The sequence below is a fragment of the Micropterus dolomieu genome, linkage group LG20 (assembly GCF_021292245.1).
Source record: "Micropterus dolomieu isolate WLL.071019.BEF.003 ecotype Adirondacks linkage group LG20, ASM2129224v1, whole genome shotgun sequence".
NCBI classification, from domain to species: domain Eukaryota; kingdom Metazoa; phylum Chordata; class Actinopteri; order Centrarchiformes; family Centrarchidae; genus Micropterus; species Micropterus dolomieu.
The window spans coordinates 29,447,894-29,464,295 of NC_060169.1; the positions used below are offsets into that span (position 1 = coordinate 29,447,894).

The following is a 16,402-nucleotide window of genomic DNA, read 5'->3' on the forward strand; positions in this document are numbered from 1 at the left end:
TCCCGGTGCGCACAAAGCGTTTGGATCTGCTGTGCGCAGAAAGAGAGAGAGAGAGAGAGGGTGAGAAGGAGGGAGGGAGGAGGTGGAGGTGAATGGCAGCATGACTGAATAGCCTGCTGACCAATCAGATCATCGATGGGCCGGGCTCCACATTTGTCCCAGTGCTGCACGGGCCCTCAAAGTTTGTTTATTCGCGGAATGCAGTGTGTGATGAAAACGTGTTACTAAGTAACCCCTCTTTCGACTAATAATAATCAAATGATACTGATTGGGACGTCGGAACACACTGTGGACTTTTGGGAACCCGTACCGGTGCCATTTACGCACGGAACATGCTCGCGCGACACTGCGTTTTAGCGCACCGGGAGCCTCGACTGAAACTCTTCAGAGAGTAGGTGCCCGTGTACAACACAACAAAAGCTGAATTACAGCGATCTTAATGCAAGAGCGGAGGACGGACTACCGGGCTGAAGAGAGAAGAAAGTTAGTAGGAGATCGCGGAGGTTTGAGTTGCAAGCCTCCAACCAGTCCACATCTACAGGAGGTGGAAAAACGCAAAGAAAAACTGTGATCGCTGCTTGATCAATGTGGAAGATTGAAAGATACTGTCGCAGGCATTGACTCGAGACGCTGACATTCCCCTGTAGTAGTCAAGATAAGATTTGACTTGGCTAACAGAAGGGGTTAAACCGTATCTAAAGGGAGTTTGGAAAACCCAGCCTTTCTTCCCCATACGGATCAACTCATTGGGTGGGAGCAGAGAGAGAGACAAGAGTCCCCAGCAAATCAGGAGCTAATTGATTAAAGAGACTTCATTTGAATAGGAGGGGGGCTGGCGAGGTGCCAATCGCCTTTCAAAGAAGCCCCCCCCGTATGATTAATCGCAGAGCATTATTGATAATCATAACGGGGCACATGCGCGGTGGATGGGCTCGATTTACGTAATTTTTGAGAAGGTTTTGTAGTCATTTTTTTATTCTTTGCCTGCTGATGTGCCAGCCAGCATGTCGCGGAGGAAACAAGCGAAGCCGCAACACTTCCAATCCGACCCTCATCTGCCCTTATCGGAGCACAATGGTGAGTCCAAGTATCCTATCGCTCCTTTTATCCAAGCACCATGAGTATGTCACTTTTTTGGTGTGTTTTATCGTGTCTGTGGCCACATCTGACGGTTAAAGTTCATACTTTGAATTGGACTTTATAGCCTACTACTGTTTATTTTTTTTGTTGGTGTTTATTTCTTTGCAAATCCGGCGTCTTGGTGATGGAGGTCTGTAACACTTTTCAGAAAACTTAATGCTGAGGATTTACATTTACTCATTTAACTTTAATTTACTTTAATTCACTTTATTCCAGTTGAAACGGGAATTTAGAACTGATTTTATTTTATTTTTTAACACCAAATACTCCATTGTCGGTCTAACTGTAAACTTGACTATAAAAGATAAATAAGTTCAAGATAATAACGATTTCTCTTCAGGCTTACGCTGCGTCTGTGTGTGTTTAAAAGTTTCACAACTTTGTCCTCCCCACTTCAGCTTTAAATCATGTTTTTAATCCAACGTTGAACCTCTCCTGTAATGAGAAGCCTGCTTAGTTTTCGGTCCTCTCCGAGGCTTCCCTGTGTTCAGCGGTCGGTCTCGCCGCATCGATGGACCACCCTGTCGCTCCTGCCGGGACTCCAACTTTTCCTGGGTCCCGGAATCAGAAATTCCCCCGTTCGTGTGTATCAGTCCTGCGCTGTAGACTCGTGCAGTGTGTTCCCTCTTTAATGAAAATCTGATTCATTTAGTCATTGTTTGTTTTCCACACTAGCCTGCCTTATTGCTAAAAGCTGGATGAAATTTAGCGCAGATGAGCACACATCCCTCCCAGATCCCGAAAATATACTCATCATTTACACTTTTTGTTCAAACAGCAGCACAGAGAACTTAAGTTTTAATGACACACTCGATTTCTTTTCTTGCAAAATCATTTATAGTTTTCTCAACCAAAACATTAATAAATAGGCTTGTTCGTTTTTACTTTTGAGAAGTTAAGGCAGAGGATCTTCGGCCTGCTGTGAAAAATATATATAGCCTAACTGTGATGAGTCTTTGTTCGTAAAGTGAAATACACTCTTTTAACGGTTCCGTTGCGCCTTATATGTGAAATCAGTGTTCACGAAGTGGCTCTCAGAACTGGAAATTCAGGACTGTGTGCTGGAGCTCAGAGTTTCAGAGGCCAGCAATACCCAGTCAAGCTGCAATTCATTGTGAATTGTTACATTTTTGTTGAAAAGAGAATATAAAATTGAACTTAAACAAAACGATGGCATAAGATTGAAGGATGTGATTAATAACCGTTGAATTGCGTAACAGGACGTTGCATTGTAACGTGTGTTTTTGTGACCGACATGTTGACTTTTCTATCAAAGGGCTCATTACCAGAAAATATGTTATAGAAAATAACAGTGATTTATATTTTGTCTTGTATTTCTGTAAGCTGAAATTTTCTAAATTTAAATACAGGCTTGTCTTTGGTCTGTCATGCAGCAGAATTTTGCTGCACAACATTTATAATTGTCATTATTTAAATTTGTACTAAAAAAATAAGGCAGTCCCTTAAAAACCATACCAGTACAATGAGAACGAATTTTTGGCCTTGCCTAGACCTATTGGAAATGGCCTATAAAATTGATTATGTGCAATGTAAATATTCTCAAAGTCACATTGTGTTTAGTACTGCCTGAAAAGCATGTGCAGGTAATTTGAAAGAAACACTTGCTTCTTTCAGGAGAAAGCCATGCATAGTAAAAGGTATTTGCAGCCCATTTCACATGATTTTTAGGAACTTGATGATTAATGCAAAACCTAGTTAATTCCTGAGTCCTGTTTTTTTCCAGCATTTTCCATTAAATCTAATTAACTTAATGAAGAGTTACTTTTGTCACAGACTCTGGCAGGCTGCAGAAAACAACATTTCTCAATTATGTCCAATACTATGCCACATGATAAAAAATGTTGCAAGTGTCTCCTGTGTGTAATTATAAGGGCATGGACATGTTGTCTTTAGGTTTAGGGTATTAAGGTAAGACAGTACGCATAGCAAGTGTGCTGTGTGTTTTCTGGAGAGTTTCGTAGCCGGAAGTGAAAACAGACAGTCATTGTATTTGAATATCGGTGATGCTGGGGGCCATAGTTACTGGGAGGTCAGAGTGGGAGCCACAGAGGGTGGGATGTTGAGCTGTTTTAACCTTTGCCAGTGTCCCTCTGTATGGAGGTGATGAGAGTTCAGGGCCCAGTGTGTTCCTCTCTACCTCGCCATTGACCCTGCTGATCGGAGCTGCAGGCGGCCCAGCAAGGCCTCAGCTTTTTATTTAAGTGTGTGTGCGTGTGTGAGGCCTTATCAATGTTGTGGCCATCCCCTTTCGCCCTATCAGAGTGGCCCCCCCTAGACGGGAGATTGGCAGGGCAGCCCCCTTTGCACTGTTGTTCCGTGCAAACAGAGAGTGCCGTTGCCTGTCATTTTGCCAGTGTTTATGTGGTGTGAGTCTAGGTGTAGCCTGAAGGACTTGCTTTGCCTTTTTCCCTCCCCCTGAGCTTTAAGCATGTCACCGGGGCAGAGCTTGTTAGATTTGAGTCTTGTCCTGGACCACGGCAGCTTTAGTGGAACCCCATCTAGTGTTCAGTGAGATGAGTCCTGAGGGCTGGAGACGATGAGAGCAGAAACCCTCCTGAAGTTACAAGTGTCAAGAGGCTCACAGAGGCCCCCTGCGAAAAAATAATGTAGGACTTCACAAAGCTCGCCGTCAACTTTTTCGACTAATCCTTGCTTTCTTGTCTCTCATATTCAGACTTTTGTCAATCTCTTAGAAGCTCTGTCTTCTGCTCTTTGTCGCTCCTGACGCCCTTTAGCCCTGCGCACTGCTTACATTGTGCTTTTGATAGAGATTCCATGGAAGTTTTACAGACTCCATCTTTATATCAGGTTGACTTTATCTTAATTTTAATTCTAAGTTAATCCATGCTATTTTGAGAATTAAGCCTAATGCCAGCATCTGCGCTGTTTGCTATACTAGTCTCATGTGGACAGTGGATTTGTAGTCATGCATTGATTCAGTTTTGATTTGATCTTTCTCTGTTGTCAAGTAAAGTAAAACATACTAGTACTGCACAGTCTAAAGAGAAAATCTGTAGCGGCGTTAAAAATTGAAGTTACTGATGAAAAATTATTCTTATGTTTTGCAGTTTTAAGGACATTATTATTGTTTTCTTCTCTCACATTCCAAACTTCAGATAAGAGTTAGAGAAGAGGAGACTGACCACTGCAGCATTTCACAATGTTGATGAAAATATTTTGCTCCAGTGTCTTAATTAGTAAAATACAAATGCACAAATAATTTTGGGACTAAATGTCATCTCTTTCTGTTTTTTTTCTTGCTTGTTTTTTTTTGCAATTATGTATTTTAGTGATAGTTTTATTATTGTATTTTTTGCATTTGCATGTTAAAAATGAAGTAAAAATTGAAAATCGTTTGATTTGTAGGATATTTTTAAAAATGTGCGTTACTTGAAATATTATCATATTTGCTTTGGGATTGTTTTAAAGAAACACTCTGAAGTACGTGTATGAGTGAAATACTTAATTTAATTTCAGTGTACAACATTGTTTCTGAAATAGTAAATGCATCGTTTGCAGCGCATTATTTTTCTTATGTGAGCATGCACACACATGTACACGCACACACACACACACACACACACACACACACACACACACACACACACACACACACACATATTTTAGTTATTTATTAGGCATATTCCAGAAGTTGTTTTTCTTTTGTATGGATCTTTTCATCCCACTCAGTGTCATATGATTAGGTATTTTTTGCAATAATATGTGTACAGTCAGCCTTGAGAACAGAGAAAAGGTTCATTTAATCCTCACTTTTCTCACACTATGAATGAAACACATTTTTTCAAAATTAGCGCTTGGAGTGTAGGTAGGCGGGTGGGTGGAAGGGGGGATTTAACATGAAAAGTTATCATTAAAGTTGAGTCTTCCCTGTTTGCATGGTTTGGTGGTGTGAGGGCCAGGGTTTACTGTCATGGCAACTTTGCGTTATCTGATGTCTCTGAGCAGAGAAACATTGAGGGAGATAATCCCTGAATTAAACAGGATCTGCTTTGAGTCGACTGAGATGAGCAGGGCCAGGCTGTGCCGACGATCCCCGCCGCTCCCATGCTGCGCGAACAATGGGAAGGCATCCTGTCTCTCTGTGGGGCAGAGCTGCACTTCTCTGGGTTTCATTTGCAAATGAATTCTTGGGCCTGATGAAAGTGTTGAGGGGCCAGAGCCACAGTGAAAGGGATTCATAGAGAAATGCAATTTGTAAATCAACTTGTATGTTAAACAGCAAGATTTTAGTGTGACAAAGAGGGAAAAGAATAAGGAAAGTCTGGAGCACAGCAGTGGCTCTGGGGGCAGGGTGTCGTCTTGCCTTTTCACTCCCTGACTTGTCCTGTTTATCAAAATAGAAAATAAACAACTTGTTTGTGTGCGCATTTGAAAGGTGGTCATTACTTTTGAAGTTTCATCTCAGTGACAACAGAAGTTGCTGTGTTTGAATTGCATTTCTGTGAGCTGGTATGTCCAGTTTCTCAGTTTTGGCAAGTTTGTGATGCATGCATTCTTATGTACTGCCCTACTATTAAGTTTTGACCAAGTCATTTATTTAAACAAAACAAACAAAGGTTTTTCCATTGCTTTTTTTTCCAGAAGAATTTACAGTGCCTGTAGTGCCTTTTCTATGGTTGCTAATGTGTGGGGTCAACGTTTATTCACGATTATGGAACAAAAGTCTGGTGACTTTTTAAAATGTAATGTATTGAATGGCAGACATATTAGCCATGACAAATAATTTCATATCATACATATTAAATAAGTCACTATTTACTTTCTAATTCTTTTCTCTTTTGTTTTGCTTCGAGCTTAGTATGTGCACGCATCAGCCTGGATGTCACAGGCTCTGTTGTTCATGTCTCTCTGTGACTGCAGCCTGAGTGGATACAAATTAGTTTAGTGACATAGATAACCTGTCTAAGATGTCCATAGTTGGCTGAAAATGAGCAAAGTTGACAGCAAATTGAAAGTCTAATAAGTCCTTCAAATGCTTGATTTGCAGCAAGTGGACAAGTAGACTTTGAAGGGCATGGAATATAGGAAATCAATGCCTTTCTATGAAATTTCATTAAGACCCAATGTCCTCACTTCACTCTATTCTATATTTTGATGGATTATCTGGAGAAAATGATTACCTTTGTTTGGGCTGATGAAACCCAGATGTACATCTTCAAAGATCACTTTTAAGCAATATTTGAGTAGTTCCCATTGATTTTGTATCCCCTCTTATCATGTTGCAGAGGCCACTGCATTGAATAAGGCCTTTTCTCATTTCTGTTGGCTTATTGTTGCCTTTCGATCGTTGTTTTTGTGAACACATCAAGGGGATAAGTGTAAAACTGATTAACTTAAGATTAACAACAATGGAATTTGAGGAGATAAAGCTGCTTCTTCAGCTGCAAAACATTTCTAATCACTAATCCTCTGTTTCCTCTTTTTCAGGGGACACAGAACTTTGCTCAGAGGACCCCCCCTGCAAGGAGTCAGACGCCCATGTCTGTAGCAGATGTTGCGCAGAGTTCTTTGAACTATCAAATCTTGAGGAGCACCAGAAGAATTGCACTAAGAATCAGTTAGTTCTGATAGTGAATGAAAATCCTGCCTCCCCCACCGGAACTTTCTCCCCTGGGTCTCCTCCCCATAATCTCGATGACCAGATGAATGACACAGCTATTAACACTGATCAAACAGAGTGCAGTGACCTTGTGGAGCCTAACACTCTTGAAAAAGACGAATCCATGGACGTGGATGTTTCCGGAATGAGCAGTGGTCATGAAGAAGAAGGCAGTCATACAGAGAGTGGGAGCCCTATCAACACAATCAGCAGTCATGGCAGCAGGGGAACTTCTGGACCTGCAGTAGGTACTTCTGCCATCTCTGCCCCTCTGCCACAGCTCAGTAACCTGACTGAACTGGGGAACTTCTCCATGATCAACAGCAATGTCATAATTGAAAATCTGCAGAGCACCAAAGTGGCTGTAGCCCAATTCTCCCAAGAGGCCCGTTCATCCGGGGGTCCCAGGGTGGCAGTGCCAGCCCTAATGGAGCAGCTCCTAGCCCTACAACAGCAACAGATCCACCAGCTGCAGCTTATCGAGCAGATCCGTCATCAGATACTGCTTCTGGCCTCACAGTCCCCAGAAATGCAGGTGCCCCCAACTCCTGCTCCAGGCACAATGGGGCCTGCTGCCAGCCCACTGACCACACTCAGCTCACATCTCTCCCAACAGCTGGCTGCAGCCGCAGGCCTAGCGCAGAACCTGGCTAGTCAGTCAGCCAGTATTAGCAGCCTAAAGCAGCTGGCTGCAGCGGCACAGCTACCTCAGTCCAACCCAAGCAGCAGTGAGACATCTCAGAGCATTAGCACACTGGGGCCATCAACAGCCAATGCCCAGTCCTCTGACAAGAGGCAGAGTCATATGAGTAGCCTCCACTCTCAGCTCAGCAACTCCTCAGTAGCTAAGTCATCCACGCCAGCATTTGGAATGCGTAGCTTGTTAAACTCTGCAGTGAATCCCCTTCTACCTCAGCCCCCACCTGGAAATCCCATGTTCTCCAGCTCTCTGCCCAGTGTTGGCACCACCGTAGAGGACCTCAACTCCTTAGCAGCTTTGGCCCAGCGGACGAAAGGCAAGCCACCAAATGTCACTTCATTTGAACACAAGAGCAGCTCTGACGAAGCTTTCTTCAAGCATAAGTGTAGATTTTGTGGCAAGGTGTTTGGGAGTGACAGTGCCTTGCAAATCCACCTGCGCTCTCACACTGGTGAGAGACCATACAAGTGTAATATCTGTGGCAACCGCTTCTCTACCCGTGGTAACCTGAAGGTGCATTTCCAGCGCCACAAAGAAAAATACCCACACATTCAGATGAACCCCTACCCTGTTCCTGAGCATTTAGATAACATACCAACAAGCACTGGCATTCCATATGGCATGTCTATGCCCCCTGAGAAACCTGTCACCAGCTGGTTAGACAGCAAACCAGTTTTGCCCACTCTGACTTCCTCAGTCGGCATGCTGCTGCCACCAACCATGCCGAGCCTGCCACATTTCATCAAAAAGGAAGATCATTCGATAGCCATAACTAGCCCTTCTGTTACTGCAAAGGGTGACTCGGGTGCTGCTGAGCCTTTAGCTAAAAGTAATGATGGAGTGTCTGAAGAGGGTGAAGGTGCAACTCTTCCTACCTCAAATGGGAAAACTGAAGATGGCAGCCACTCGTCAGGCTTCATGACAAATGTGAGCTCTGCTTCAGAGAGCACTGCCGACTACACAACGTCTAACAGCCCACCCATGATGACCAACCCACTCATGCCTCTTATGTCTGATCAGTTCAAGGCTAAGTTTCCCTTTGGAGGCATCCTGGATCCTCTCCAGGGGTCAGAGACATCCAAGCTACAGCAGCTTGTGGAGAACATTGACAGGAAGGTGACAGACCCAAACGAATGTGTCATCTGCCACCGGGTGCTGAGCTGCCAAAGTGCTCTGAAAATGCACTATCGCACTCACACTGGGGAAAGGCCCTTTAAGTGTAAAGTTTGTGGTAGGGCATTTACTACCAAGGGAAATCTTAAGACCCACTACAGTGTCCATAGGGCCATGCCTCCTCTTAGAGTCCAACACTCCTGCCCTATTTGTCAGAAGAAGTTCACAAATGCTGTGGTTCTACAGCAACACATTCGAATGCACATGGGTGGGCAGATCCCCAACACCCCTCTGCCAGAGAGTTACCCAGAGTCCATGGCCTCTGACACTGGCTCATTTGAGGAGAGAAATGTTGATGATCTGGACAATTTCTCTGATGACAACATTGAAGGAATGGAGGAGGGCCCAGATAGCAGTGTGCCAGACACACCCAGGTCAGCTGATGCTTCCCATGACAGTCTTTGTAACTCCCCAGCTCCCCCTGAAATGGCTTGCCAGGAGGGGCAAGAGAAAAATGGAAGAGAGAATGCCCACAATAATGAAACAGAGCTACAAGCCAGTCACATGAAGGCTATGGCAAATGGCTTATTTGAGGGGGATTGCCTCACCAATGACTCCTCGTCTCTGGAAGGGGATGTTGAAAGCCAAAGCGCCGGGAGTCCAGCTGTGTCAGAATCTACCTCCTCCATGCAGGCGCCATCTCCCACTAGCATGCAGCCACAACCACACAAATCCCCCAGCCTCGAAGAAAGGCACCATAGGGCCTTATCCTTGGAGCACACCAGTGCAAGCCTCTTGCACTCTCACCCTTCCAACATTGGAGCCCTGGACCTGACATCTGTCAATCCCTCAAAAGACCCCTTGGGCATGATATTCCCCTTCCGTGAGCGTAACATCATCAAGAACACATCCTGTGACATCTGTGGGAAGACTTTTGCTTGTCAGAGTGCCTTGGACATTCACTATCGAAGCCATACCAAAGAACGACCATTTATTTGCACGGCCTGTAACAGGGGTTTCTCCACCAAGGGCAACCTCAAGCAACACATGCTTACCCATCAAATGAGAGACCTGCCCTCACAGCTCTTTGAGCCATCAAACACAAGCCTGTCCTCCAGCCCAACCCCTTCCCTCATCTCTGTAGGCTCTCTTAACAAACCAGAGGTCAATGGCTTCCTCCATGCCCTCCACCAAGAGAACAAGGACATGCCCACTGGCTTGGTCACATCATCTGCCTCCACTTCTCCAGTACTTTCTGCTGCTCCGCCACGCAGGACACCCAAACAACACTTCTGCAACACCTGTGGGAAGTGTTTCTCGTCCTCTAGTGCTCTACAGATCCATGAGAGAACCCACACAGGGGAGAAACCCTTTGCCTGCAGTATCTGTGGTCGAGCTTTCACGACCAAAGGAAACCTCAAGGTAAATGTTGAAACATCCAGACAACTGTTGTTCTCCTAAAAGATTGTGCGTGAGAATGTTTGTGAAAAATGAGTCTCAGAGCAGCTATTTACTTTTATACGGCGTGTCAGAGAACTAGGCATCAAGAGGTGGTAATGTTGTATAATTAATTAAAGCTCTCTGAGAACAAATTACCTTAGTGGAAAGGCTGAATCACACAACTAATATGATTATTGGGTAGAAATTCCAGAATGTAATCAGCTAAGAATGATTCAGTGCACAGAATTAATTACCAGAGGCAATCATTGTGTGCTAGGTCAGCCTGTAGTTTTCCATAACAGATTCTGTGAAAACTGTCACAGGTTTAAATCACTAAGAAAACGATCCTGCTCAATGATCTACAGAAACTTGGGAGAATTATGTGAAGTTAATATGAAATTATGTCAATTATTTTTGAGTGTGTCCTAGAGAGGAATTTAGGAAACATGTTAATTTTTAATTTTCTAAGGTTGTAGTAAATCAAGCTTTGGCTTTTGGTTGTAACTGGATTCATACAGAGATATCTGTGTTTTTAGTTAAAGCTACTCCACTATAGGAAACACAGAAAAGTCTCTGAATGGTTTTGTAGTATTTTGTACATAAAATAGTGCAAAATATAATAATTTGAATGTGTCTTTCAAGACTTAGGAAGCAGGGAAAAAATGAAAAAATGTTTTTTCTTTGTCCTGGAAAGGCTATTGGCAGAGGTGAAATGTCACATGCAATAGTGGCTAGACCAATGAAACTGGACACCGTAATTTTACCCCAAGCCCTGTGATCCCCTTGTGAGATGAGCAAATTAAGGTTTAGATTAAAGAGCATGTATCAGTCATGCCAAAACAAGATGTTTACACCATGCTGGTACCTCTCAAAGCATAGGCAACTAACTGGTCTGCTGCACACAGGGTGTGAAGCTATTTTAATTTGGATTTAAGCATTATTATTATTTTTTCCATTGCATCATCTCATGTGCAGCTCTTGTGGCCAAGTTTGTAAACATCACTAATTTTCATCCCTCTCATTGCTCTGTCTCTCTCCTCCCTCCCTTTTATTCCATTTCTCACTCCTCCCCCTCTCTCTGTATAGGTTCACATGGGCACACACATGTGGAACAGTGCTCCTGCCAGACGTGGCCGTAGGCTCTCTGTGGATGGGCCAATGGCCTTCCTGGGTACCAACCCAGTCAAGTTTCCTGAGATCTTCCCGAAGGACATGGCATCAAGGGCAAGCAACGGGGACCCGGCCAGTTTCTGGAACCAGTATGCTGCAGCTTTTTCCAACGGCCTGGCAATGAAGACAAATGAAATTTCTGTCATCCAGAATGGAGGCATCCCACCCATGTCAGGTGGTGTGGGAAATGGGGGCAGCTCTCCCATTGGTGGCCTGACCGGCAGCCTAGACAAGCTACACAGCATGGAGCCCAACGCTGCTCTTGCTGGTTTGGAGAAAATGGCCAACACAGAGAACGGGGCCCACTTCCGATTCACACGCTTCATTGAGGACAATAAAGAAATTGTCACCAATTAGAGTGTATGTCCTCTGTTGCACACAGACACATGAAGGTGCCTGAAGGCATATTGTACACATATGTAGACACACAGAAGAAGAGAAAGAAAGAGAACAAGACAGGGACAAACTCAACTGAACTGCTTTGCTCGCCATTGAATCTTTACGAACACGAGTGTGAAGACAAGTTGCTTTTTTTGTACAATGTACATGTTATAGTTTTAAGGAGCTTATTTATTAGTGATTATAACCTTGCTTGAAACCAAGTGGAAGCATTAACAGTTAGGTTTTTGTTTGTTTTAAAGCCAGAATGGGTATGTATGGGTGCTTACAAATGTGCTTTTGAAACTTAGAATATCTGGGTAGATAACCTTACCTTGGCATTAAGTTATTTTCTGTCTGTAGTAGCTATAACCGAACTGTTGATGTCCATGTGATGCATTAGCCCTGTAATAAGCAAACAGACTTGCTGTAAATAATGTACACTGATCTTCTGTAGATGGTCTAACATCTGTGTGTCCATGCCTCCCTCCCCTCATCAAAACAAATGAATTCAGGCAAGGGACTAAATGATGTTGTAGTTCCTTTCTTTTTGATTGCTATTTACCTTTATTTTATTTAAGGAAGACAAAACATTGAAGTTTGCTACATTTCAAGGGTTTCTTTAGTGTTAACTTGTTTTGTTGTTACCGTTTCTGTGTATTGTACTTTCTACTGTTTGTTTACTTCCATATTTTTTCCCTGAATCTCTTTTTCTTTTTTTTTTTTGTTGCTCGTATTTTGGTGTTGTTGAAAGCAAGACAGAAGGGAACGTTCGGTCTGGCCTACTTCCTGGTTTTTGGAACTGAGACAGCCAATCAAATGAGCAGGATTCTCCTTTAGTTTCTCAGCTGGATTTCCATGTTGCTGCTATGTCCCAGCATCCTCACTGACATCAAGTGCAAAGTTTTGTGTTGAAGCTTCTGTAAATACGTTCAGATGTGGAAATACAAACTCCATCGCAAGAAAATGTACATATAGCTCACACGAGAAGTCCATCATGGCCAGGGGACAAAATGATAGTGTTTTTATAAATATAAATATATATTGGGTTTGACAACCTTCGGACTGTTACATGCACTTTCTTGGAAAGTTGGAAGATCTTTATGGGTCCAGTTTCTCTACACTTTAATACCTACTAACAACTAAGATACTGTAATTCTTTACTCTAATAATCAAATACATCAGTTTTCCAAAAGAAATATTGTGTGTTTGTGTGCTTTTATTCCCTCTTTACTTATCATACCATTGAAAATATACTGACAGTATTTTTTCACTTATCATTGACAATCATTTAAAAGAATAAAAAAAACTTTTGGATAATTTGTGACCAGGGCCATTGTGCAGCCTGTGCGACTCTTTTCAGTTTTTCTATGCAGTATTCCTGCTCTTTAATTTAAAAAGATCGCAGTTTTCACCTTGTTCTCACCTGCATTGCCAAACCTTGGAATCACAAATGAATCGCTAATCCTCTGAATCAAGTAAATTCAAGACTGGTTCCCTCCTGCCATTTATTTATCAAAAAATGTCTCAGCGGGGAAACACGTTATTTTGCAAGGACACGAAACTTAAGGAGGCACAATTCAGCATTAGCACTATTAATGTGTAGGGGATGCGGTTGGCTTTTTTAGACGTCTTTTGACGAAATGTACGTTTCATTAAGAATGCGACGATCTAATCATTTGACACAAAGCCCCAAAAGAAGTTGTCAAAACGATCACACGGTTATTCGGATAAAGCCTCTGACGGCTTTGAAAGCATTTGCCCTGCATTTTTTTTTTAATTCAAGCTGAAAAATTTCCCCTTTTGTATTTCAACAGCTGCATTTAATTTAACACATCGTTGCACATCCTGCAATACAGGATCTGCTCATTTCTGTCCAGCATCCTCGACGCTCTTCCCTCCTCTTCACAAAGCCGAAATCCCCAATATTTACGTTTTATATTTCAAGACGTCGAAGCTAAATGATCCTTGCCCACAGTGCCTGCTTTCTTTTTAACAGTCACATCTGTTCCCCTGAGCTCTGTTTGTGCAGTACATCGGCCTCTTGAGAGATTCCTTCAAAGGATCAGAAGGACTGAAAATGCTCCACATTCTCACTGCTCTGCTAATTGAAGAATATATATATAAAGTTTATATATATATATATATATATATATATATATATATATATACTTTTAATTTTTGTAAAAAGGAAAAAAAAGTCAGCATTTCTTCTTTTTATTGTATTATTATTTATGTTATTGATGCTGTCACTGATGTTATTATTATTACATTTAAGGGGTAATTTATGATTTTTTAAATTATAAATAATATTTGAAATAAGAGGAGAAAAAAATAATTCCAACACATTGAGGATTCACAAAAATAAGGTCAAACTTGTCTGAAAAAAATAAAAATAATAAATATATATGTATATATATATATATATATATATATATATATATATATATATATATATATATATATTTAATGGTTGTTTAGATAAAAGCATGATGACTAATTTTTTATGTTTACTATTAACAGGTGGGAAACATAAATATATAAATATACAGAAGTAAATACACGCTTTATCTCTTTGAGTAGTTCCACAACTAAACATGGACTGGGCTTTTCTCTCTTGCTTCCTCGCTTAAGTATCGATTGAGCTGTGCAGTATTACAGAAACACTTGAATCTCAGGTGGCAGGAATGTGTACAATTGATCTCTTCCACTGCGGCTCCCAGCAGTGGCTTTTTGCTCCACAACACAGAGCACCACAGGAAGAGCTGGGAGAACACACTGAAACACAATCGCTACAGACTAAGAGGGGCTGTCCCAGTCTGCCCTGTTCACTGTCACAATTTATTGTAGTGCTGTGAGTCTCATCCGCCGCTCTGCAGCTACCCTGAGAATGTGCTTTCAGCGTACAATAAACACACTCATAGGAGAGATTCATATGTGCTGCATCTTCTGAGCTCAACACAAACACACTCCTACATATTTTGATTTATTCTTAACATTTTATCTAATGTTTTTATTTCAGTGTTGGTTGTTTTCCCCCGCGTCTGAGCTAAATGGCTGAATGGCCTTTTGCTGCAGGGTCTGGAGAGGATGGGAACCATCAGCAAAGAAACATTACTCTCTCTAGCTGTAAGTCACTCCTGTCCACTTACTGTACACTTGAAGGTTCATTAAAGGGTTGGCTTTAAGTAAGGGCTGTATGCACAGCTGCCACACTGCAACAATAAGATCATTTGTTTCCAGATAACTTGTGTCAAGCATTATTTTGTACATTTGTACAAATTTGTTTTTTTTATAAAACTAGTTGAGTTGATTTACTTAATTCTTGCTTGCTTTGTTTATTTTTTAAATGATTTTAAAGGGTGTCTGTCTATATTTATATGACTGAATGAAACTTAATGGCTTTATAGAAATAAAAATAAATAAATTAGGGGAAAATTTTAAAAAGCTTATGCCATCTATGTAAGGAAAAGGTGGGGAACAATTTATGATCTCTACAGCTGCTAGCAAGTTTAGATGTGCCGTGTGTGTGTGTGCGCGCGCGCGTGCGTGTGTGTGTGTGTGTGTGTGTGTGCATTCTAGTCTGTCAGGAGAAAAAGCAAAAAGAAAGAAAGTAAAAATGAAGGTAAACTGCTTCTTAACTCAGACAGTAGCATCAGCGATGTTTCATAACATCTGTTTAATATCTCTTGTTTCTGCCCTCCACAGTCCTTCAGTGAGCAGGTCAGGTTGAGATGAAGCTGCACGGAGGCGATCACAGGAAGCTGGAGTCCCCTCCTACATCTTCTGCCATGTGCTGTCAGCCCCCCTGAGTCGATACAAACCGTAGCCTGGGGCCCGGCCTGGACTCCCCACTGAGGTTCTGGCCCACCGCTGAGAGATCAAAGACTCGCGGAGAACAATAGTGAGCCCCACTTAGCTGGCCGCAGTTCACTTTCCCCCGGACGCACAGCCACACCTGCCCACACTGTCAATCACACTCCGTTGATGGACCTGCTCAAAGGCCTGGCCACTTCCTGCAAGAACATATTTCTGTGGTGCTTTTACACATATTTATATAATTATACACATTTATTGTCTAAATCACAACTGCAACTTTGGTCAGCAAAGTGCATCTTGTCTCCACCTCTGACTTATAAGATAAGCATCCATTCTCCATGCAGGTGAAGTCCACAACAAAGGGGCTTCAAGATTTGTTTCCTCCATCTAGACCTCAAGCAGACAAGTTTGGCAGTTTGGTGATGATACATTATGGGATTAATACTTTCAGATTTTAAGAAACAAACTGAAATGAAACACTGATTTTTTTTAAACCCTAAAGGTTGAATATGTATTTTTTGTGTGAATTGCCAATCAGCTCTGCCTTTCATTTCCTTAATATTGCCTGTAATTGTATTTCATTGTAAGAAAAAAAGTGATTCTTGGTTTTATATTTATATAAACCTTACCCTAATTTGCGTTGTCACTTTCCTCCAGCCATTTCATGCTGGTTTTATCTTCCTGTGGTTCTCATCGTACTTCCTGTGGAAAACGGAGCCTGTCTGCAGCGTGTACACAGCTGGTTGGAAGACAAGACCTCCAGATTGTAAGTACAAACATCGAGCAGGATTTTTCAGGCCTGTACACTCTCACAGTTATCACAGACGAGCAATCAAAGTCTTCTAGGAAATATCTATCCTGCCCAAAACCAGACACCTTTTTTCTCTTATTGCTGCTCCTGTTTGTTCTCCATTGAAGTTGTGCTTTGGTCTTATGAGGTTTTGGAGATTGTCTTTGCATAGTTTATTTTTATGGCACAGCGATCTGGAGACTATCCAAAT

The 16,402-nt window shown here is 42.1% G+C and overlaps 1 protein-coding gene across 1 annotated transcript; it reads left to right on the forward strand.

The window, feature by feature from the left end:
• The first annotated feature begins 216 nt into the window (after positions 1-216).
• On the forward strand, positions 217-12,781 carry sall1a (spalt-like transcription factor 1a). The gene is made up of 3 exons (XM_046033579.1): positions 217-1,077; positions 6,610-10,016; positions 11,121-12,781. The coding sequence occupies exons 1-3, from the start codon at positions 1,005-1,007 to the stop codon at positions 11,559-11,561; spliced, it is 3,921 nt and encodes a 1,306-aa protein (XP_045889535.1). The 5' UTR covers positions 217-1,004; the 3' UTR covers positions 11,562-12,781.
• Positions 12,782-16,402: the final 3,621 nt, after the last annotated feature.

Coding starts and splice junctions, on each gene's coding strand:
- sall1a (XM_046033579.1), top strand. CDS start 1,005: ATGTCGCGGAGGAAACAAGCGAAGCCGCAACACTTCCAATCCGACCCT. Junction 1,078..6,609: donor GCCCTTATCGGAGCACAATG/GTGAGTCCAAGT, acceptor CCTCTTTTTCAG/GGGACACAGAACTTTGCTCA. Junction 10,017..11,120: donor CGACCAAAGGAAACCTCAAG/GTAAATGTTGAA, acceptor CTCTCTGTATAG/GTTCACATGGGCACACACAT.